Raw genomic sequence first — 24,407 nt, forward strand, 5'->3', positions numbered from 1 at the left:
CTGTTGTTTCCTTTAATGTAGCCAAGGGATGATGCAGTAAGTTAAGAAAATGGCATTTGACTCCAGTTGCATGGTGTACGAGAAGCAACTGGGCAGACAGGGTGAAGCAGCATCACTGCTTTTGACACTTTCCAACACGGTTATGACAAATTGATTGAAAACTTTGGTCTTCGCTGTCTAGTGCATCACCAAGGCTGATGTACTTTGGTTTTCTGTTTATTCTTAGATAAGTTTTTAAGAAGGCATATGGTGTATTGGTCTTCATTAGTCCGAAATTGAGTTCAAGAGCCAAGAGGTAATATCACAGATCTATAAAACCCTGGTTAGACCACACTTGGAATATTGTATTCAGTTCTGGTCACCTCATTTAAAAAAGGACGAGGAAGCTCCAGAGAGGGTGCAGAGGAGATTTTCCAAGATGCTGCCTGGGTTAGTGAGCGTGTCTTCTGAAGATAGGCTAATTGAGCTAGTGGTTTTCTCTCTTTGGATTGAAGGAGGATGACTTACTTCAGTAAGTTAATGGAGAAGATCTTGAGAGGCAGGATTTATGAACATTTGGAGAGACATAATATGATTAGAAATAGTCAGCATGGCTTTGTCAAAGGCAAGTCGTGCCTTACGAGCCTGATTGAATTTTTTGAGGATGTGACGAAACACATTGATGAAGGTAGAGCAGTAGATGTAGTGTATATGGAGGCATTTGTTAAGGTACCCCATGCTAGGCTTATTGAGAAAGTAAGGAGGCATGGGATCAAAGGGGACATTGCTTTTTGGATCCAGAATTGGCTTGCCCACAGAAGGCAAAAAGTGGTTGTAGACGGGTCATATTCTGCATGGAGGTTGGTGACCAGTGGTGTGCCTCAGGGATCTGTGCTGGGACCCCTTCTCTTCGTGATTTTTATAAATGACCTGGATAAGGAAGTGGAGGGATGGGTTAGTAAACTTGTTAATGTGGATAGTGTGGAGCGGGATAACGATAGGATGCAAAACTGAGCTGAGAAATAGCAGATGCAGTTCAATCCAGATAAGTGTGAGGTGGTTCATTTTGGTAGGTCAAATATGATGGCAGAATATAGTATTAATGGTAAGAGTCTTGGCAGTGTGGAGGATCAGAGGGATCTTGGGGTCCCAGTCCATAGGATGCTCAAAGAGCTGTGCAGGTTGACTCTGTGGTTAAGAAGGCTTATGGTGCATTGGCCTTCATCAATCGTGGGATTGAACTTAGGAGCTGAGAGGTAATATAGGACCCTGGTCAGACCCTACTTGGAGTACTGTGCTCAGTTCTGGTCACCTCACTATAGGAAGGACGTGGAAACCATAGAAAGGGTGCAGAGGAGATTTACAAGGATGTTGCCTGGATTGGGGAGCATGCCTTATGAGAATAGATTGAGTGAACTCGGCCTTTTCTCCTTGGAGCATCGGAGAATGAGAGGTGACCTGATAGAGGTGTATAAGTTGATGAGAGGCATTGATCGTGTGGATAGTCAGAGGCTTTTTCCCAGGGCTGAAATGGCTGCCACAAGAGGACACAGGTTTAAGGTGCTGGGGAGTAGTTACAGAGGAGATGTCAGGGGTAAGTTTTTTACTCAGAGAGTGGTGAGTGCGTGGAATGGGCTGCCCGCAATGGTGGTTGAGGCAAATACGATAGGGTCTTTTAACAGACTACTGGATAGGTACATGGAGCTTAGTAAAATAGAGGGCTATAGGTAAGCCTAGTAATTTCAAAGGTAGGGACATGTTCGGCACAACTTTGTGGGCTGAAGGGCCTGTATTGTGCTGTAGGTTTTCTATGTTTCTATGTTCTATGAGACTTCTGGATAGGTACATGGAGGTTAGAAAAATAGAGGGCTATGGGTAACCCTAGGTAATTTCTAAAAGTAAGTATATGTTCGGCACAGCTTTGTGGGCCAAAGGGCCTGTATTGTGCTGTAGATTTTCTATGTTTCTTTGTTTCTGTGAAAGGTGACTTAAAGAATTGTACAAGATGATGAGAGGCAGAGATTGTGTGGACGGACAGAGACTTTTTCCCAGGGCAGAAATGGTTAACAGAAGGGGCATAATTTTAAAGTGATATGAGGAAAGTATAGGGGAGGGATGTCAGAGGTAATTTTTTTTTTACACAGAGAGTGGGGGGTGCTTGGAAACCACTGCCAGGGTGGTAGTACAAACAGATACATTAGGGACATTTAAGAGACTCTTAGTTACTTGAATGAAAGAGAAATGGAGGGCTATGTAGAGTGAAGTGTTAGAATAACTTTAAGTTAAAAGTTCAGCACAACATTGTGGGCTGAAGGAACTGGATTGTGCTGTAGTGTTCTATGTTCAAGATAATATTCAGAATACATGTTCCTCTACTTCTCTTCATTTTCTCAGTAAACTACCTTATTTATGTGTAAAACAGTTCATTAGGGTATATAATTTCAGATGGTATGAAGTGGCAGCATATCACCACCCTGAGTAATTTGTAACATGGTGATTGTTTACTCTTCGTCATCAAGTTTACAGATTCTAGTTTATTTTATCTATCGAGAGGTTGAAACAACATTTGTAGCAATCACATCTTGGCTGATAATCAACAGATTTGGTATTGCTACATAACTGAGGGTCATGTTCTTTGGGCCGCCTGTGAAGGTAGGTAAACAGCTGGTTAATTCCAGTTGAAGTGTAGATTTTATTCAAACAAGTCAGTCTTTACATCACTTGTGTATGTTATGACATTGTAATTCACACACACACAAACAACACAAAGCCAGCCCTTAATTGTTGGACTCCATATCAAGAAATCACTAAACTACTGACTGATGGACAATCAAATCCTTTATTACAGAGAAACCATATCTTGTACTTTGATCCTAAACTTAATCATTTCCATTGTTTGACAGTGAGTGATGTTTACTGAGGCCGAACATCTCATTCCCTCCCAACCAACGCCAGTCATCCTTTACATTAAGGAGACAACGCCTGCTACCACCCAGCACTCAAATCCAACCTGTCTGAATGCCCTGCTGTTCCTCCACTCCCATTTCCCAACGCACAGACACACTCTTATTCTGCATTGTCACTTTTCATCTTGTATGCTGCTGGTTCACATATTTATACTTCCGTTTTTTAATTTTAATTGTGGCAGTAAAATTTGACGTCGTCACACTTCATGTCAACCTGTCATTCTTCAGGCCAGGCCTTGTGCAAATATTATTTTGTGACTCTATGTGCAGGATCGTAACTATATGCACTGTGTGTGACTATACGTGCTGCATTTTGTACTTTGACCCTGAGGAACGATGTTTCGTTTAGCTGTATACATGTGTATGGTAGAATGACAATAAACGAACTGGAATGTTCCTGCTGCATCTATCATCTGCCTCTCAGGAGAGAAACTAACTCACTTCTCCCACCTTGATCAAGTTAACCTCGATTTGAATTACAGCCAGCACCTTCTTGCTTTGCGCTGTGTGTGTTTGCAGCACCCCTCTGTTCGCTCATTATTCATCGTGTGATGCTCTTATGAGATGATAAGGGGGAAAGGTGGGTTACAGGCACTTTAAAACCAGTCCCTTCAGGCAGCCTGAGCTTGTCAGCCATGGTCGGCAGCTGACCTAGGAGGAAAACTCTGATCTCAAACTTCCGCTGCTTTGCGGCTGGACCCATTCACAGGGAAGGCTACGGAAGTAAACCCCAAGGGAAAATCCAGAGCTGGAGTCCCTAAACAGCCCTACGTTGAGTTCAATGCTGACTGCCAACTTCCGTGATGCCACTGATGCCAAAATGTATCAGTCTATGTTGTTATTTTCAATTCATCAGCTGAATGGAAAGGGAGAACCTGTTACGTGGGCAACAGCCTGCTCTCTATATCGTACTGCCTTGGCTTGCTTATCATGTAGATAGCCGGAACAAAACATACATGGTAGACATTGTCCAATCGAGGGCCTTAAACTCCTTCCACATCTGCATTCTTACAAGGCCAACTCTCTACTTCAAAAGATTTCAGCTCGTACAACCTTTGCTAACTTTCTCCACGTGATAAAATCTGTGAGCTCAGTCATGGTGACGTTCAAATCCAGACAGTCGTCATTAGATCGCATGCACATAAAATAGCCAAAGGCTTGCTGATGTGAAGCTGGGTTCAGGAGAGGCGAGGAGGTCTAACTGCAGAGGCTGAGGCTAAAGAAAATAAATGTTCAATCTCTTTTTTTTCTATATACAACACAGCTGTCAGTGTCAGTGTCAGCGTTTCCTCTGACGTCTCCATGATGATCACAGTTGGTGCAAACATCCTATTGGATGTTCTTCATGTCTTCAGAGACTGTTACAGACTTTCATCAATTCCCCAATTTACAGAATTAACAATGACGCGAAAAATTGGAGAGCACCTTACATAGGACTTCATTACAATCTGCTGTTCTGAATATTAACTTCAATCTATTTGATCTAATAGTTCCACTTTCAGTGAACTGATTAAACCAATCAATGATCCGCTAGAAAAAGCGAGATCTCCCGGTGGCCAGCTATTTTAATTCTACTTCCCATTCCCATTCTGACATGTCAGTCCATGGCCTCCACTAATGCCGTGATGAGGCCACACTCAGGTTGAAGGAGCAACACCTTATATTCGATCTGGGTAGCCTCCAAGCTAATGGCATGAACATCAGTTTCTTGAACTTCTGGTAACTACCTGCCCCGGCCCCACCCAACATTCCCCATTCCCATTTCCCCCCCTCACCTTATCTCCTTACCTGCCCATCACCTCCACCTTTCCTTACTTCCATGGCCTACTGTCCTCTCCTTTCAGATTTCCTCTTCTCCAGCCCTTTATCTCTTTCACCAATTGACTTTCCAGCTCCTTCCTTCACCCCTCCCCCTCTCCCAGTTTCACCTATCACCTACTACCTTGTATTTTTTCCTCTCCTCCCCCCACCCTCTCCCTCTGGCTTCCCATCTTTTTTCTCCAGTCTTGATGAAGGGTCTTGCCTGAAACGTCGACTGTTTACTCCTTTCCACAGATGCGCAGCCTAACCTGCTGAGTTCCTCCAGCATTTTGTGTGTTGCTTGGATTTCCAGCATCTGCTGAATTTCTCGTTTGTCAACCAATGATCTTTACAATTGTTCTTTCACAGAAGGTGGGTAATACGAGTAAGATTGTTTTTACTGGCCATCTTTGAGTGCTATCCTGGATACATTACAGGAATATCTGGCAGCAAAATACTTAATTAACAAAATGAAAAAAATACAAACACAAAAAATGGAAGCTCCTAAATGCCTGGTCTTCACACAAAGCTTGTAAGGTGAAAACCCAGGTTTTGAGTCTTGCACTGAAAACAAGTTGCTGAAAATATTACACATACCTGAGCTTCATTTACATTCAAATAGTGGATGTTCCAATTATTACCATGGAGATAAAGTAATTACCACTAAGTATCTGCAATTTTCAACCACTGGAGACAGCTTCAGATTACAATCACATTTTGTGCTATTTGTACAGGCAGGGTGATAAGAGCGCACTCAGAAATATGAGACCAAAACATGTCCCATGACATTCCTTCCTTCTGTACAAAGATGAGCTGCATTAATTTGACTTTAACCAAAGGACCTTACTATTGAAGTAACAAATCAGCATTTCATGAATGCAAATAACCTACTATATCTGTTCAAACAGCTGTTATTACTTGCAGTTATAAGGCACTTCAAACAAAAGAGATTCTAAAAGTGATTCACATAAATACAAACCAAAAAATGACTCCTGTAAATGATCTTTTTAATGTTAAAGGTGTTGCACTGTCATTATTAGTACAATCTGATCATTAAAAACTTACAGAAACCTAAAATACTAATGCTAAAAATAATCCTTTATTTTAACCCCATAAGACACAGGAGCAGAGTATGTCCATCAGTCTGCTCCACAAATTTTATATACTGCACAAATAAATGAATCCTTTTATGTATATTTGTGCTTTGTCACATGGTGTGAGCAGAATTATCTGCAGCTTAATGTGAAAAAGACTAAGGAGCTGGTGGTAGACCTGAGGAGAGCTAAGGTACCGGTGACCCCTGTTTCCATCCAGGAGGTCAGTGTGGACATGGTGGAGGATTACAAATACCTGGGGATACGAATTGACAATAAACTGGACTGGTCAAAGAACACTGAGGCTGTCTACAAGAAGGGTCAGAGCCGTCTCTATTTCCAGAGGAGACTGAGGTCCTTTAACATCTGCCGGACGATGCTGAGGATGTTCTACGAGTCTGTGGTGGCCAGTGCTATCATGTTTGCTGTTGTGTGCTGGGGCAGCAGGCTGAGGGTGGCAGACACCAACAGAATCAACAAACTCATCCGTAAGGCCAGTGATGTTGTGGGGATAGAACTAGACTTTCTGACGGTGGTGTCTAAAAAGAGGATGCTGTCTAACTTGCATGCCATCTTGGTCAATGTGTCCCATCCACTACATAATGTACTGGGTGGGCACAGAAGTACATTCAGCCAGAGACTCATTCCACCAAGACGCAGCACAGAGCGTCATAGGAAGTCATTCCTGCCTGTGGCCATCAAACTTTACAACTCCTCCCTTGGAGGGTCAGACACCCTGAGCCAATAGGCTGGTCCTGGACTTATTTCCTGGCATAATTTATATATTACTATTTAACTATTTATGGTTTTATTACTATTTAATTATTTATGGTGCAACTGTAACAAAAACCAATTTCCCCCGGGAACAATAAAGTATGACTATGACTATGACTATTAACTGGTCTTAACTCGAAAAACTTGGTATTATTTATATTATCCTCTCAGAGATACAAGTTAATCCGATGAATTTTCTCTGTTTAGTCCAAGCATTTTTGATGATTTTCCTGGCAACACTATTGACAGAACATATTCTCTTTATCCTCCAGCACTTTCAGCTCAAGAGGTTGTGTTTGAAGGCTGTATGGTTTCAAAAGAGGAATTAATCATGCCTGCACATGCAGGTATGGTTATGTCAAGACTTATAACACAATTTCACCTGGGATTTACAGTCGGTTCTAACTCATTTATATATTCTGTGGGGAATTCAATACTTCAATGTTATGGTTTAGGAATATGGTGAATGCAGGCTGGATCCCTAAAGGTTGTTTCCTTTAGTTATACAAATTCATTCATTCTGAGGCTATGTCCACACTACGCCGGATAATTTTGAAAACACCGGTTTCAAGTAAAAACGACAGGCGTCCACACTAAGCGTTTTTCAAAATATCTCCGTCCACATTAGAAGGATATTTGGGCGAATCTCCTCCTACTGGGCATGTGCAGGACACACAGAAAACAAGCGAAGAGGAAACGGTATACTTGGTGTGCGTTTGTCCGGTTACAGAGTAGAAAAACTTCAAAGGAATTGCTGTTGGCTCTCGCACAGGAGGACTTAAGACCGAAAAAAAACAAATACTGGAGCGTATGGAGGCAACCGACAGGGAGTTCACGGACAGTATGACCCGGCTGACGACGAACATTGAAAAACTGACTAACTCTGTTGCATTAATAAAGCACCTTGTTAGATGTATAAAACATGACTGCGTCAGTGTTATCTTGTATTTCCATACAATGTTACATTAGTCTGTTACACATCTATTGTCAGAGAAGTACTTGCATAAATAGGCAAGCCACCTTGGTTCTTGGTTTTTGATCCTCCAAAATATTCCGCATGAAATTTAAACTCGAGGTGGCAGAGGGTGTTTTCTGTTCTTACTTTCATACAAGCAAGGACAGAAAACAGGGTAAAGTGAGTATACTTACTTATTCAGTAAGCTATGGGTCGAAGTATTTGGTGAGTACATTTCTAACTCTTCTGGCTTAAGTCTCGTTGCAGTCTGTTCTGAAATTGTTAGGTTCTGCGAAACGCAGAATCGAATATCATTGCGATGATTGTATGCTCTAAACAATAGAGTAGTAATAATAATAAGGATAAGAATAATAAGAAGAAAACAGTGAAATGCCGTGCTGCCGCCATTTGTTCCGGCACGTCATGACAGCGGTTTTAAAAAGCTCTGGTTACCCTGTACACACTGCAACGGATATTAGACATTTTCAGATTTATTCACTCTGGAGACCGTTTCTGAAAATCTCCGTTTTTGGGAGCCCAAAAACGCCGGTTCAGTGTGGACAGAGGGTCAAAACGAAGAGAAAAAGCTTTGTTTTCAAAATTATCCAGCGTAGTGTGGACGTAGCCTTAGACACACTTAAGTGAAGCCAAGTAGCTCTTATGATTTGGTGTTAAGAATAATCCACTCAGAATGTTAGTTCATTAAATATATTGATTTGTTGAATTTTCTCATTTACCCTAAAGTGAATAATAAGTACGTACATGCTTTGGTTCTCAGCAGCCCTCTGTGTATCTATCTCTCCATTTCTTAGCTGCATATTAATTCTGATCTAATGAATAAATAGCTTTTACTTATGTCAAAACTATTAGAGAATAACCCACCCAAATCCATAATCCGGTTCGTACTCAAAATACGTATTCTGTCACTACGTTCGGATATGGCCCAAGTGCAGAGCAAGAGACACAAGCAGGTCAATAGTTCACAGACTTTAATGTGAACAGAGTTTGAGGGAAAAGAAAGCAATAAGCACTAGGCAAAACCCAGCCATTCACTAAAACTCTCAAATGGAAAATGAAGCTAACACTGCGGCTGAAAGGAATAACTAAATATAAAACAAATACCACTAGTCTTCAGAGTCAGATGACTCAACAGTCCAATTTCTCAGACAAGGCTGAATGCAAGCAGGCAGTGAAACATTGTTGTGCTTTGCTCAAGTCTCGACAAGCGCTACGATAAAAAGAATGGAGTTAAATACTATCGCAATAAAATAATAATTAGCTGTCATGTGCATATTCACGAGCACAATTGCCATACCTGCTGCACTGCTGAATCAGTGGTTGTGAGATATTCAAAAACATTAATATTAATTTTTAAAAATTATTTTATTTTTCGCAGTGGATTAATTTAAAAGTGCATAAGGTATATAATAAGCACTAACAAACACCATAAAGTACTGTTTCTCATACAAAGCTACAAATTACCTATATACTTTATTTGGATAAACTTTTAAAAATTGCTTTTGTCCTTATTTTCAAATGTTTTATAACCAGCAAAGGAAGTAGTGTGTAACAAACTTTAATGTGCAGAAAATCGCAAAGCATTTCAAGCAGATCAGATGACAAACAACCCAAGGAGAGTTTAGAGAGAATAACCAAAGATCTGGTCTAACAAGTAAGTTTCAAGCAAATGTCTTGAAGACTGAAAGAGAAATGGGGAGGCAGAGATTTAAATCGAGAATTCAGAAACCTAGGGCTTTGGCAGCTAAGGCAGGACTGCCAATAGTGGAGCAATAAAATGTGCTGTAGATCATGAAGATCAAACTAAGGGGTTATAGGGCAGAGACTGCAGAAAAAGGCAGGGAGTGAACTGTGGAGGGATTTGGAAAAAAATGACCATTTTAAAATCTAATAAATTTGTGCATCTCTCCACATCTGTAAAGATATGATCAAATGTTATTATTTTGAGAGAATCACAGACCAATGTTTTGTATTTAAATAGTTTGAATACAATAAACGGAATTGGACTATTAACGTGTAAATTAGTGGAGAGTGAGAAGAATTCAAAGTGTTCATTCAGGTACAAAAGCTCAGGCCCAAACCCTAATTTAAAATTAACTTCCTTCAGGAGTAGAGTATCTCCAAAATAACAAACGTTAAAATTAAAAATTGGAATTAAATAATTATCTCTGAAGGATTCAATCAAGCACAAAGAGGGAAGATGCATAGTAAGTCTCACCACTAGAGATTGGAAGCAACTTGCCAGGTAAGTACAGGTGCAATTAGATTGGACACGGGGAACCTTGGCTTTTGTTCGAATAAACACTTGCTTTTCTAAAACAAATACCACAAATAGTGAGCCAAGAGTAAAATCGCTACAGGAATAACTGGGAACCTTTCCATGATTAACTCTTCTCAGGAAGCCCACAGCAGAACTAACTTCATGCTTCTTTTGGGGTTAATGAAAAGGGAAGAATTCACAAATGATCTTCAGAACAAAGCTACAAATACCCACAAATACTCTGTAGGTTTAACGAAAGTTAAGTTGGATAAGAGCAGCTACCTTTCTCTTGGCCGCAAGAATTTCTACTCTAGTATATCCCATTACTTAAAGATTCTGCTGATCATAATACCTCCTGTAAATATTATTGAAAATGTAGTTGTAGCATATTAATGGCAAAAACAGCTTAATGTTCAAGATTCCATTTTGACTTAGAGCTCCCAAAGAGAATATCACCTAAATATTAACACTGCGGCAAAGTATTTTTCTATTGACCCATTATTTTCATATTAAAATGTCAAAACAACTTCAGAAGAATATTTCAGTCACAGGCCTGCGTTTTAGAACAACCTCCTCTCTTTCCTTTTCAGGTTCTTCATTCAGTGAAGTAAAGTTTGTGCGCATTTTAGTTCTTTTCTTGTGTCCGGCTGGAGCGGTGAAGAACTTGCTAAGGTTTGTTTGTTTTTTCAAAGATTTGGAAAACTCCTGGAAGATGACATCATCAGCCAATGCACCCAGTAAAACGTTAGTTCCGCTCAAGATGGAAGAAGCTACCTTTGATCCCCGTTTATGGCTAATGGATTCACTGGTGAAAGTCTCTGGGTCCCCTAACAATCGCCTCACAGCGAAGGAGCTATCTTTGGCCAAGTAATGATATGGCCTCTTGCCACTGTAGTCTCTTAGGGTTGTCAATGCGTCGTACTTTCTCACCAGCTCATCAATAATACTTTCTCTGCCATGAATGGCAGCGATATGCAGGGGCGTGTAACCTCCATAGGATTTAGTGTTAACGTCCAATTTGATGCCATTCCTCTCGGAGTTATCAATAATCCAACACAGAATCTCACTGTTGCCGAATTTTGCTGCCCAGTGTACGGCTGTGAAGCCAGACATGAAGTCCTTCTTCTCAGCCAGGTAGTTGTCCTTAAGCAGCAAGCCAGAAACTTGGGTCCAGTGACCCAAGGCTGTCTTCACAATCCACTCGTGCTCAACCGGATCCAGAGGGACTTGATCAGAGAGACGAGTTTCTTCGGAAAACTTTAAAACTCTAGAAACTCTCTTTAGATGTGGTGAAATGCTTCCGGCCTCTGCCGGCTGACTCCTCTTCATTTTAGGCACCATGGGGACATCTTGGTCACCCAACGCTATTGGGCAGTTCTCTTCGACCTGGACATCTTGTGCGCCTTCCTTTTGCTCACTGGGAACACTAACACATTTCTGGGTGTCCGGGGGGAGGCGAAGTGGATACATGTATGGTTTGGGCTTCGGCATTGATTCTATCTTCGGCCCGACGACCCGAGCAGTGACATCTGAGGATTTGGCTTCATAGTTCTCAATCTTCTGTTCAAAACATAAATTGTCCTCTGGGGCAGGAAGGGTATCCAGCCGCTCGGGGACAGTGTCAGAGGCATTGCCACTGGCTGTAACAGCGGAAGACTTCAGGTCTGGGGATACAGGTGCAGAAACTCTCCCAGACGATAAGCCCTCGCAGGCGGGATCACGGTTTTCCAAGAGTGGATTCTCGGAGATGAAACACTGTTTTTCCGCCAGCTGTTCAAGGCTGCCGCTGTTGGCAGGGCGCGCCCTCGGAACCTGTGCCACGCTCTCCCGCGGCTGCGACACCCATCCTCCGGGCTCTGTAGATGTCAGGGCGTCCTGGGACCCAGCCTTGCTTCCGAACTGCAGCCGAGATGGCGTAATGGCGAGCGATCTCGCTTCACTCGGCGACAGCGCTGAAGGTGCAGAATTGCGTCGAGCCGCAGGCTCCTGTAACGCCTCGCCCGCCTCCAACAGGTTCCCCAAACTCTCCACCTTACCAAGCCCCTCGGTTGCTCTCATCCCCTGCGGCCCCGCTCGGGCCGGTGGAGATTCCCGCCGAGCAGCTACCAGGTGCTGCATCTTTTTCTTCAACACCACATATTTCACCCCTCCTTCTTCGCGCACCACGGCAACTTTGTTAATAAAGGTTTTGAAGAGTTCCCGGGCTTCCTTCCTTAGCTGTGGATCAGTCTGCCCCAACTCGTTCCTGAAATTAAAAAGCAGCTTGGAGTTCTCCACTTTGCCCCCAGCCTCCACCAGAAACCGGACCACTACCTCTTGACTCAGCCCCGACTCCATTCTCCCTTCACCTGTACTCCGGCAACGCTGTGACAGTCGGCGGCAGCAATCACTCCATTCCTCACAGAGTTCTCCGCGCAGTTGGACGGAGCTCGCCTTCTAACCCAGGGCTGTCATGCGTCTGGCCGAACACACACGAAGTTGCCTCTTCTCCCGGCACTCCTCCCAGTCTCGCAATACCTGTTCTTTCCGGAGTAAATCCTGTTTTGGTAGAGAAAATATCACGTGTGAGTGGGAGCCTGGGGGAGGAGACTGCATTGAATTCGGGCTCTGGGATATGTAGTTCTGAGTCACCGAGCCGCGTTTCACTTAGTGCAAGTAAGAATACTAAACTCTCGTGCCGCTATTTTTTTTTCCTTGGGACAACTTCTGCTAACAACTAACTTGGTTCATGGACAGAGAGAGGAAAAATTGATGCTTTAGATCAATGACTCTTCATTAAAACCGGAAAAGGTAGAAAACAAGCAATGGGACCTCTGCCCTCGGTGCCAAACATCTGCGGGCTACGACTGACAGAGGTATTTTGTCGTGTGAGCTGAGTATTTCCTGACGGAATGTCACCATGTATGTAGATTTTCATTGATTCTATTGTCTTTCTTTGTTTTCCCGTGAATAGCTGCAAGAAAATGAATCTCAGGGTAGTAAATGGTGACGCATAGGCACTTCGATAAATTTATATTGAACTTTGAACACCTGTAACATTAATTCAGATTTTCTCCATCCACACATTCTACCCGATCTGACATCCCCTTATCTTTCTTATTCTCAGCACTTACATCTCATAGTTCAGCATGTTTCATTTTCTCTCCACTCCTATCACCCATCTCATGTTCACAATCAGCCAGATGTTTCAGCTATAATTAACAGGCAATCCCTTCCCAGTCTCAGTCAGCCACTTGTGTCACCTGGACATCCACCCCATCACAGGCATTCTCTTTGTTTTCTCTAGGCTTCTGCACCTAAAACGCAATTGCTTTTGCATTATTTCCAGTTCTGACAGAGGGTCATCTGGCTGAAATTTTAACTCTGTCTCTCTGATGCTGTCTGACTTGTCAAGTATCTCCGACAACTGCTTGTAGTTCAGCTCTCCCGTGCCGGACAGGAGAATTTAAGTGTACCAACTTTATCTACTTGTTTAACCATCATCTGTTCTACCATAATACTTGGCATGGATATTTGACCCATTACACGGCTCCACATGAGGTTTCTCCTCAATTTCCTACAATGCCTCATTAGTGCACTGTTTGGTGCTACTCTATGTCACCCAGTAGAAAAGATGTTTAGTTAAGAAACAGCATTTGCTCCTTCATCATTCTATTACCGAGTACATACAATAACACCAGACCACAAGGCAGAATGGAGGACTATGTGGGATGGAAAAGGTCGGCACAACGTTGTTGCTGAAAGGCCTATGCTATGTTGGGTTGTTGGACACTCAGTGGCCACTTTATTAGGTACACTTGTACCCCTGCCCATTAATGTAAATATTTAATCAACCAATCATGTGGCAGCAACTCATTTCATAAAAGCATGCAGACGTGGTCAAGAGGTTCAGTTGTTGTTCAGACCAAATATCCGAATGGGGAAGTCATCTGATCTGAGTGACTTTGACCGTGGGATGATTGTTGGTGTCAGATGGGGCGGTTTGAGTATCACAAACAGCTGGTCTTCTGGGATTTTCACACAGAACAGTCTCTAAAGTTTACAGAGAATAGTGCGAAAAACAAAAAAAAATCTAGTGTGTGGCAGTTTTGTGAGTGTTAATACTTTGCTAATGAGAAAGGTCAAAGGAGAATGGCCAGACTGGTTAAATTGACAGGAATACAACAGTAACTCAAAGAAACCATGTGTTACAGCAGTGGTGTGTGGAGAGCATCTCGGAAAGCACGACACGTCAAACCTTAAAGTGGATGGAGCACAGCAGCAGAACATACACTGAATGGCTACTTCATTAAGTACAGGAGGTACCTACTAAAATGGCCACTGTATATATTCTATGTTCTACAACTGTTACACATTATACTGTTACAAATTGGTATCATCAGAAATATCTTATTTTTACAGTTTGATATTTTGTCATTTTGCTGTTGATCTGAGTTGCTGGAAAAATTTTAAAAATAAGATTAATTCAATTTGTTCAGGGTCAGTAACGATAAATAACTGGTTATTTTTTAACTACATGTTATACTTGGCTGATCTGGAAGATCTAGAGGTCACAGTGCGCTGTAGCAGGGAGAGAAATTAAAGAGCTACTAATTACAGAAAAGCACTTGGTAGATAGTGTTTGGGTGATAGTGAACACCCTCTTCCACTCATGGGACAGGCTCGCATGAGCAGGAGTGGAAGAGAGTGCTTATTTTTTCATGTCCAATTTCAGCTATTCTGATCATTGACTTTTAACGTAATCGATCATATCCGTCTGTGAACTCTTTTGTATTATGCAACATTGGTCTGTGCTTCTCAAGTACAACTCATGAAGCACAAACATCATATGCCTTATCATCTTTTGCCTTATGCTGACTTCTTTAAAGATTGCCACTCAGTGATACCGAAGGAAGGTCTGTAAAAAGGTCTTTGAAACTCTGCATCTGTTTCTCTCGCCACAGAAACTGCATGATCTGCTCAATGTTTCCAACAATTTCTGACTTTATTTCAGAAATCAAATGTAATTGGCTGATGAGTTATAACCAATGAGCAAAACCAACAAAGGATGTGCTGGCGGAAGCTGACAAGAGTTGCCATACATTCTGGTGCCAACATAGGGTGCCCCCATTTGGAGTCAGTTATGAGGATAGACTAGAAAAGCAGAGGAAGTTAAGGGGGGGGCGTGATTGAAGAATATAAAATTATTAGGGGAATAAATAGGGTAGACTGCATGACACTTTTCTCAGTAACAGAGATGGATAAAATTGAGCTCCTAGATTTAGGGTGAGGGAGAAGAGATTTAGAAAGGATGTTAGGGATAGAAAGGATATTCCTTCATCCAAAGAGTGGTAAAACAATAGAATGCACTGCCTGAGAGCGTTGTTGAAGCTGGGTTGCTGACAGCATTTAAGAGATGCCTAGAGGAGCACTCGAGTACTCTAAGCATATGAGGCTGTGGGCCAGCTTCTGGGAGTTCGGACTAACACAGAGGGTGCCTTCTGGTCAGCATGGGTGGGTTGGGCCAAATGGCTTGCTTCCATGCTGTGTGATCCCTTGACTTCTGTGACATGCTGCTTCTGGTCAAAATGGTGCCTGCGTACAAGGTTGACATCTTCTGGATAGATCATGAAACTATATATTTCACTTATTTTATGTTTTTCGTAAGTGGCTTTCATCTTGGATGTGATTCTGGAACTAGTTGAAGCCTGTGATAAGCTGTTTGGAGATCGTTTGGTTGTTCCAGCGCTCTTCAGTCTCTGAGAGGATTTTGGGAGGCAGAGGCAGCATGCGTGAACCTCATGTCAGGCAGGCTGCAGGTTGGGTAGTGAGCTGATGTTTGACTCCATTTCGCTAATTAAAGCTTCCATTATGCACTGATTAAAGTGATGGAGTTTGAAATATCAAGGCAAGAGCGGAGGGTGAGCACAAGCTGCCTGTCTTTTGGTTGTTCTGCTACTGAAGAGGGAGAGCCTGCTGCTTTGCCCGGAGAGTGTTCCCTAGGTTTTCTGCGTTTTGGTTGTGGACTTGGACTATAGACTTTTTCCTCAATCTTATAGTTTTTCATATTTTGTGTTTTTCACCCGATCTTTCCTGTTTTTTGTGTGGGGAAGGGAATTTGGGAGTCAATGTGCCCGTTCTGCTTTTGTTAGTTTTTTTTTGTGTGGGGAGGAGGGATTTGAGGGGCTGATAGTTCTGCTGCCTTTTTTTTCTTTCTTGGTTTCATGGCAATCTGGAAAAGAAGAATTTCAAAGTTGTATACCTTCACAGTTTGAGGATAAAGGGGAAGCCTTTTAGGACCGAGATTAGGAAAAACTTCTTCACACATAGAGTGGTGAATCTGTGGAATTCTCTGCCACAGGAAACAGTTGAGGCCAGTTCATTGGCTATATTTAAGAGTGAGTTAGATATGGCCCTTGTGGCTACGGGGATCAGAGGGTATGGAGGGAAGGCTGGGGCAGGGTTCTGAGTTGGATGATCAGCCATGATCATAATAAATGGCGGTGCAGGCTCGAAGGGCCGAACGGCCTACTCCTGCACCTATTTTCTATGTTTCTATAAGAAATGAACCTTTGAACAGCTTGGGACCTTGGCCAATACAATCATGACCACAGCCATTTATTTTTTCACCTCACCAAGGTATAACTCTATAGGGGGTGCTTTTAACATTTAAATTATCTTGATACTGCAGTAATTTTTGAAATGTTGCAGCCTAGATGTACCTCCCTCAGTATTGGATAGGAATCAACAGCCAGAACATACCCTTAACTAATCTTGGATTTGAAAACAAAACCAATCTGAAAATGCATCTTCTGGCAGCTAAGACCACAAGATCACAAGGAGTAAGAAACCCAGCCTGTTTTTCTACTCAGTACAGTCAAGACTGATCCAACATTCCTCATGTTCACCTTCCTGCCCTTACCCCACAGCCATTGGTTTCCTTTTTGATGAGCAATTTATCTCACCTGTACAGCTGCTTGTGGTGTGGGTCTCTAAAGACTCACAATGTTTAGAGAGAAGAAATATTTCCTCAACACACTCATTATGAGAACATTCTATTTCTGGACATCCCTACAAGAAGAATAACCTGCTCAGATCCCTGGCAATGAATCTGGATGACTCTGCCATAGTTGGATGCATCAGCAAGGGAGATGAGGCTGAGTACATGGCTATGGTAGGAAACTTTGTCACATGGCATGAGCAGAATTATCTGCAGCTTAATATGAAAAAGACCAAGGAGCTGGTGGTAGACTTGAGGAGAGCTAAGGTACTGGTGACCCCTGTTTCCATCCAGGGGGTCAGTGTGGACATGGTGGAGGATTATAGATACCTGGGGATACGAATTGACAATAAACTGGACTGGTCAAAGAACACTGAGGCTGTCTACAAGAAGGGTCAGAGCCGTCTCTATTTCCAGAGGAGACTGAGGTCCTTTAACATCTGCCGGACGATGCTGAGGATGTTCTACGAGTCTGTGGTGGCCAGTGCTATCATGTTTGCTGTTGTGTGCTGGAGCAGCAGGCTGAGGGTAGCAGACACCAACAGAATCAACAAACTCATTTGTAAGGCCAGTGATGTTGTGGGGATGCAACTGGACTCTCTGACGGTGGTGTCTGAAAAGAGGATGCTGTCTAAGTTGCATGCCATCTTGGACAATGTCTCCCATCCGCTACATAATGTACTGGGTGGGCACAGGAGTACATTCAGCCGGAGACTCATTCCACCGAGATGCAGCACAGAGCGTCATAGGAAGTCATTCCTGCCTGTGGCCATCAAACTTTACAATTCCTCCCTTGGAGGGTCAGATACCCTGAGCCAATAGGCTGGTCCTGGATTTATTTCATAATTTCCTGGCATAATTTACATATTACTATTTAACTATTTATGGTTCTATTACTATTTATTATTTATCGTGCAACTGTAATGAAAACCAAGTTCCCCCGGGATTAATGTCTATGACTAAGACTAATCTTACATGTTTCAATACAATCACCTTTCAGTCTTCTAAACAATAATAAGTACCCAAAGTAGTTAATCTACCTTCACATAGCAATCTTTCTATACCTGGGATTATCTCAGTAAACTTTCTCTGAACCACCTGTGATACACAGTACAGCGCAAAGGTCCTAGGCACACGTACTGTATATAGCTAGAGTGCTGAAGAATTTTGCACAATACAGTATTTGTCAACATGGAGCAGAGAGCGAGTTTATAAAACTGACAGGAGAAAAAGACGTTGGGAATGGTGAGGGTGGAGCAGCACATGAGGGGCGTGGGACAGATGACAGAGAAGTGCTAAGGGTGGGGTGTCAGCCCTGAGACACCAGGCAAGGTCTTTGATTCCAAAAGATTATTACAGAATTATTGATTGTTATAAAATGTCTCCCTGATGCTTCCTGATCCCTCCTCTCTCCCTTCCCCTTTTCCAACCATGAATCCCGTATCCCTGCCCCGTCCACAGCAGAGAACCATATCAGGAGTAGGTTTATCATCACTCACCTATGTCACGAAATTTGGTTTTTTTTGCGGCAATACATAAAATTACTACAGTACTATGCAAAATTATTGGGCACCCATGCTATTTGCCTAAGACTTGTGCACAGTACTGTATTTTTTCAAATAGGGAGCTTTAAACTGTGTGCAATAGACTAAAGTGGTCCAACTGATGACTTGTACGTTGCAGAAGTGCTTCCCTACTTAGTCCAATCCTCTTCAGATAAGAGCAAACAATCCATTCGGGTATGGAACTGAAAAGAATAAAGCAGGTGAGGGTGTGAAAAGGACATGGTGGTGGTGGGGTGGAGGGAATCTCATGTGGATTTGAGAAGGTGTTGTGAGGGTATCAAGCTCGTGCTGACCTGAGAGGAACATGGTGGGGTGGAGCTCACGTGGATCTAAAAGGAACACTGTGGGGTGGAGCTCACTCAGACCGGAAAGGAACACGGAGGGGAGGAGCTCCCGTGGACCAGAAAGGAACACGGTGGGGTGAAGCTCATGTGGATCTGAAAGGAACACGGGAATTTTAACCGTGAAACCCTCATTTCAGCACACTATGCCTGGAAAGTACAATCTGCATTAATTCAATGTCTCATTTGACACTCATCAGCGTTAGTACTGCTGATACTGTCCAGTAGAAACATCTTGAGAATTACCACTGATCAAAAAATAACCTGATCCACAGTCGCTGCTACTGTTGGACAGAGATTGTGATACTGTGGTGAAAAATCCAGCTTCTATCTTATGAAATTGCTCATTGTGCAAAAGATGTAGCAGAATTTCGTTAAAGTAAGAAGTCATTGAGAAATGATCCTTAATTGCCCCTCTGACTAATCATCATCATCAGGTGCCATGCCCAGTTTGAGCTTTGACTGCCATGGCCCACACACTCCTGTTTCGGGTCAAGTGGATCAATTCATTGGTATTCACTTCCAATTCTCTGGCTGCTGTCTCCATTATCATTTGTCTTTGTCTTCCTCTTGCTTTCTTCCCTTCAATCTTTCCCATAATTACCGTGCATTCTAACTCCTCTTTCCTAATCACATGTCCAATGAAGTTACGTTGCCTTTTCATGATCTCATACATTATTTCTCTTTTTGTGTTTGCTCTGTTCATGACATCCTCGTTAGATATTCGTTTCGTCCAAGATATTCTTTGCATTCTCCTCAGAACCACATCTCTGCTGCTACAGTTCGTTTCCTCATGTTACTAGATATTGTCCTACATTCTGAGCCATATAACATAACGTATAACATATAAATTATTGCCCACTATAAATTATTATAATTTGTAGTGATTCAGTGATTTGGAGCTGCAATACTTCTTCCATTTTGTGTATCCCCACCCCTTGTCTCTTCATTGGCTTATTTGGTCACTCCTGAGCCAGGCTGTGGATTCAAGTCCCATTTCAAATACATGGTCAAAAAAAAATCTGTGCTAAGTATGAGTGAAGAATTGGGCTGAGTGGTGCCACAACAACCTCTTACTTACTGTCAGCAAGACCAAGGAGCTGGATATTTCCCTAAGGAGGAGGAAACTGAAGATCCATAAGCCAGGTGGAGAGGGTCAGCAACTTTAAATTCCTCAGTGTTATCACTTCAGAGGATCTGTTCTGGGCCCAGCACGTCAGTGCAATTACAAAGAAAGAACAGCAGTGCCTCTACTTCCTTAGGAGTTTACAAAGATTCAGCATGGCATCTAAAACTTTGACAAACTTCTAAAGATGTGTGTTGGTGAGTATATTGACTGGCTGTATTACAGCCTGGAATGGAAACACCAACGCTCTTGAATAGAAAATACTCTGAAAAGTAGTGAATGTGGCCCATTCCATTACAGATAAAGTCCTCCCCACCACTGAGCATATTTACATGGACTGCTTGCGCAGGAAAGCGGCATCCATCATCGATGGCCCATGCTTTCTTCTTGCTGTTACTCAAAGCACCCCATCTGGCACCAAAAATCATTCCACTGTCAAAGTAACTTAGATCATATTTATTCTCCCATTCTGACATTTGGTCCGAATAACAACTAAACCTCTTGACCATGTCTGCATGCTTTTATGGATTGACTTGCTGCCACATGATTGGCTGATTAGGTATTTACATTAACGAACACTTGTACCAGTGTACCGAATAAAGTGGCCACTGGGTTTAGATACCAATAATTCCAAAATAAATCTCACTCCCTGTTTCCATTCTCAATAATCTTTCCTGCTCCCTCAATCTCTTATTCCATTCCTTGCCCTCCTTTCCCCTCTACCATTCTCAGTTAGCTTCATCTGGGCTATTTTCTCAACTTCTTTCACTGTCTGTTTTATTCTCTTTCCTTCTCTGCTGCTCAGCTCTTTTTTTGCCTCTTTAGAGATTTGTGATATATTCTGTTCATCTCATTTCTCTTTTGCTTATCTATTAAAGGATTCAAGTGCTTGCACAGTTAAAACATTAGTTTTGAGTTTGTGCCAAGTCCTGTTTACAGGTGCTCACTCACCTGCCCAGACTCCCAAGTTCAGCAATGGGTCATCTTTAAAATTTGCATCTGTGCTTTCAAGCACCTCCCACATCCCAATCCATGTAATCTCATCTAGCTCTATGACTCCATAGAACCATAGAAACTACAGCACAGAAACAGGCCCTTTGGCCCTTCTTGGCTGTGCCGAACCATTTTCTGCCTAGTCCCACTGACCTGCACATGGACCATATCCCTCCATACACCTCCCATCCATGTATCTGTCCAATTTATTCTTAAATGTTAAAAAAGAACCCGCATTTACCACCTCGTCTGGCAGCTCATTCCATACTCCCACCACTCTCTGTGTGAAGAAGCCCCCCCTAATGTTCCCTTTAAACTTTTCCCCCCTCACCCTTAACCCATGTCCTCTGGTTTTTTTCTCCCCTTGCCTCAGTGGAAAAAGCCTGCTTGAATTCAGTCTATCAATACCCATCATAATTTTATATACCTCTATCAAATCTCCCCTCATTCTTCTACACTCCAGGGAATAAAGTCCTAACCTATTCAACCTTTCTCTGTAATTGAGTTTCTCAAGTCCCGGCAACATCCTTGTAAACCTTCTCTGCACTCTTTCAACCTTATTTATATCCTTCCTGTAATTTGGTGACTAAAACTGAACACAATACTCCAGATTCGGCCTCACCAATGCCTTATACAACCTCATCATAACATTCCAGCTCTTATACTCAATACTTTGATTAATAAAGGCCAATGTACCAAAAGCTCTCTTTACGACCCTAGCTACCTGTGACGACACTTTTAGGGAATTTTGTATCTGTATTCCCAGATCCCTCTGTTCCACTGCACTCCTCAGTGCCTTACCATTAACCCTGTATGTTCTACGTTGGTTTGTCCTTCCAACGTGCAATACCTCACACTTGTCAGTATTAAACTCCACTGCCATTTTTCAGCCCATTTTTCCAGCTGGTCCAAGTCCCTCTGCAGGCTCTGAAAACGTTCCTCACTGCCTACTACACCTCCAATCTTTGTATCATCAGCAAACTTGCTGATCCAATTTACCACATTATCATCCAGATCATTGATATAGATGACAAATAACAATGGACCCAGCACTGATCCCTGTGGCACACCACTAGTCACAGGCCTCCACTCAGAGAAGCAATTCTCTACCACCACTCTCTGGCTTCTTCCATCGAGCCAATGTCTAATCCAATTTACCACCTCTCCATGTATGCCTAGCGACTGAATTTTCCTAACTAACCTCCCATGTGGGACCTTGTCAAAGGCCTTACTGAAGTCCATGTAGACAATATCCACTGTCTTCCCTTCATCCACTTTCCTGGTAACCTCCTCGAAAAACTCCAACAGATTGGTCAAACATGACCTACCATGCACAAAGCCATGTTGACTCTCCCTAATAAGCCCCTGTCTATCCAAATGCTTGTAGATTCTGTCTCTTAGTACTCCCTCCAATAACTTACCTACTACTGACGTTAAACTCACCGGCCTATAATTTCCCGGATTACTTTTCGATCCTTTTTTAAATAACGGAACAACATGAGCCACTCTCCAATCCTCCGGCACTTTACCCGTAGACAGCGACATTTTAAATATTTCTGCCAGGGCCCCTGCAATTTCAACACTAGTCTCCTTCAAGGTCCGAGGGAACACTCTGTCAGGTCCTGGGGATTTATCCACTTTAATTTTCCTCAAGACAGCAAGCACCTCTTCCTTTTCAATCTGTACAGTTTCCATGGTCTCACTACTTGATTCCCTCAATTCCATAGATTTCATGCCTGCTTCCTTAGTAAATACAGACGCAAAAAACCTATTTAAGATCTCCCCCATTTCCTTTGGTTCCGCACAAAGGCGACCACTCTGATCTTCAAGAGGACCAATTTTACAATATTTTTGCTCTTAATATACTTGTAAAAGCTCTTTGGATTATCCTTCACTTTGACTGCCAAGGCAACCTCATGTCTTCTTTTAGCCCTCCTGATTTCTTTCTTAAGTATTTTCTTGCACTTCTTATACTCCTCAGGCACCTGATTTACCCCCTGTTTCCTATACATTTCATACAACTCCCTCTTCTTCTTTATCAGAGTTGTAATATCCCTTGAGAACCAAGGTTCCTTATTCCTATTCAATTTGCCTTTAATCCTGACAGGAACATACAAACTCTGCACTCTCAAAATTTCCCCTTTGAAGGCTTCCCACCTACCAATCACATCTTTGCCAGAGAACAACCTGTCCCAATCCACGCTGTTTAGATCCTTTCTCATTTCTTCAAATTTGGCCTTCTTCCAGTTCAGAACCTCAACCCTAGGACCAGATCTATCCTTGTCCATGATCAAATTGAAACTAATGGTGTTATGATCACTGGAACCAAAGTGCTCCCCTACACAGACTTCTGTCACTTGCCCTAATTCGTTTCCCAACAGGAGATCCAATATTGCATCCCCTCTAGTTGGTCCCTCTATATATTGATTTAGAAAACTTTCCTGAGCACATTTTACAAACTCTAAACCATCTAGACCCCTAACAGTATGGGAGTCCCAATCAATGTATGGAAAATTAAAATCCCCTACCACCACAACTTTATGTTTCCTGCAGTTGCCTGCTATCTCTCTGCAGATTTGCTCTTCCAATTCTCGTTGACTATTAGGTGGTCTGTAATACAATCCTACTAATGTGGCCATACCTTTCCTGTTTCTCAGCTCCACCCATAAGGACTCAGTAGACAAGCCCTCTAATCTGTCCTGCCTGAGCACTGCTGTAATATTTTCCCTAACCAGCAATGCTACTCCCCCACCTTTCATTCCTCTGCCTCGATCACATCTGAAACATCGGAACCCTGGAATATTAAGCTGCCAGTCCTGCCCCTCCTGTAGCCAAGTTTCACTAATTGCTACAACATCATAATTCCACGTGTCAATCCACGCCCTCAACTCATCCGCCTTCCCCGCAATACTCCTAGCATTGAAATATATACACCTCAGAAGATTTTTACCTCCACTCACAACCCTTCTATTAGCGGATTTGCTTGAACTTTTAACATCATTTATTTTCACCCCAGCCACACTGTCAGCTCTGGCACTCTGGTTCCCATCCCCCTGCAAATCTAGTTTAAAGCCTCCCCAATAGCACTAACAAACCTCCCTGAAAGAATATTGGTCCCCCTGTGGTTCAAGTGTAACCCGTCTCTCTTGTACAGGTCCCACCTGCCCCAGAAGAGGTCCCAATGATCCTGAAATCTGAAACCCTGCCCCCTGCACCAGTTCCTCAGCCACTTGTTCCTCCTCCAGAGCATCCTATTCCTACCCTCACTGGCACCTAGCACAGGTAGCAATCCTGAGATTACCACCCTTGAGGTCCTGCTTTTCAACTTCCTACCAAGCTCTCTATACTCACTGTCCAGGACCTCTTCACTCTTCCTTGCTATGTCATTGGTACCGATGTGCACCACGACATCTGGCTGGTCACCCTCCCACTTCAGAATGTCATGCAATCGATCAGAGACATCCTTGACCCTGGCACCTGGGAGGCAACAAACCATCCTGGATTCTCTGTCACGACCACAGAACCTCCTATCTGCACCTCTAACTATCGAGTTCCCT

General features: G+C 42.7%; 1 protein-coding gene across 1 annotated transcript; it reads right to left on the bottom strand.

Moving 5' to 3' along the window:
* Positions 1-8,251: 8,251 nt before the first annotated feature.
* Positions 8,252-12,379, bottom strand: LOC134349214 (ankyrin repeat domain-containing protein SOWAHA-like). Its single transcript, XM_063053205.1, has one exon. The coding sequence runs from the start codon at positions 12,181-12,183 to the stop codon at positions 10,375-10,377; it is 1,809 nt and encodes a 602-aa protein (XP_062909275.1). The 5' UTR covers positions 12,184-12,379; the 3' UTR covers positions 8,252-10,374.
* Positions 12,380-24,407: the final 12,028 nt, after the last annotated feature.

This window comes from Mobula hypostoma, chromosome 7 (genome assembly GCF_963921235.1).
Source record: "Mobula hypostoma chromosome 7, sMobHyp1.1, whole genome shotgun sequence".
NCBI classification, from domain to species: Eukaryota; Metazoa; Chordata; class Chondrichthyes; order Myliobatiformes; family Myliobatidae; genus Mobula; species Mobula hypostoma.

Bases quoted from the DNA above. Each gene is read 5' to 3' on its own strand.
- LOC134349214 (XM_063053205.1), bottom strand. From the start codon at position 12,183: ATGGAGTCGGGGCTGAGTCAAGAGGTAGTGGTCCGGTTTCTGGTGGAG.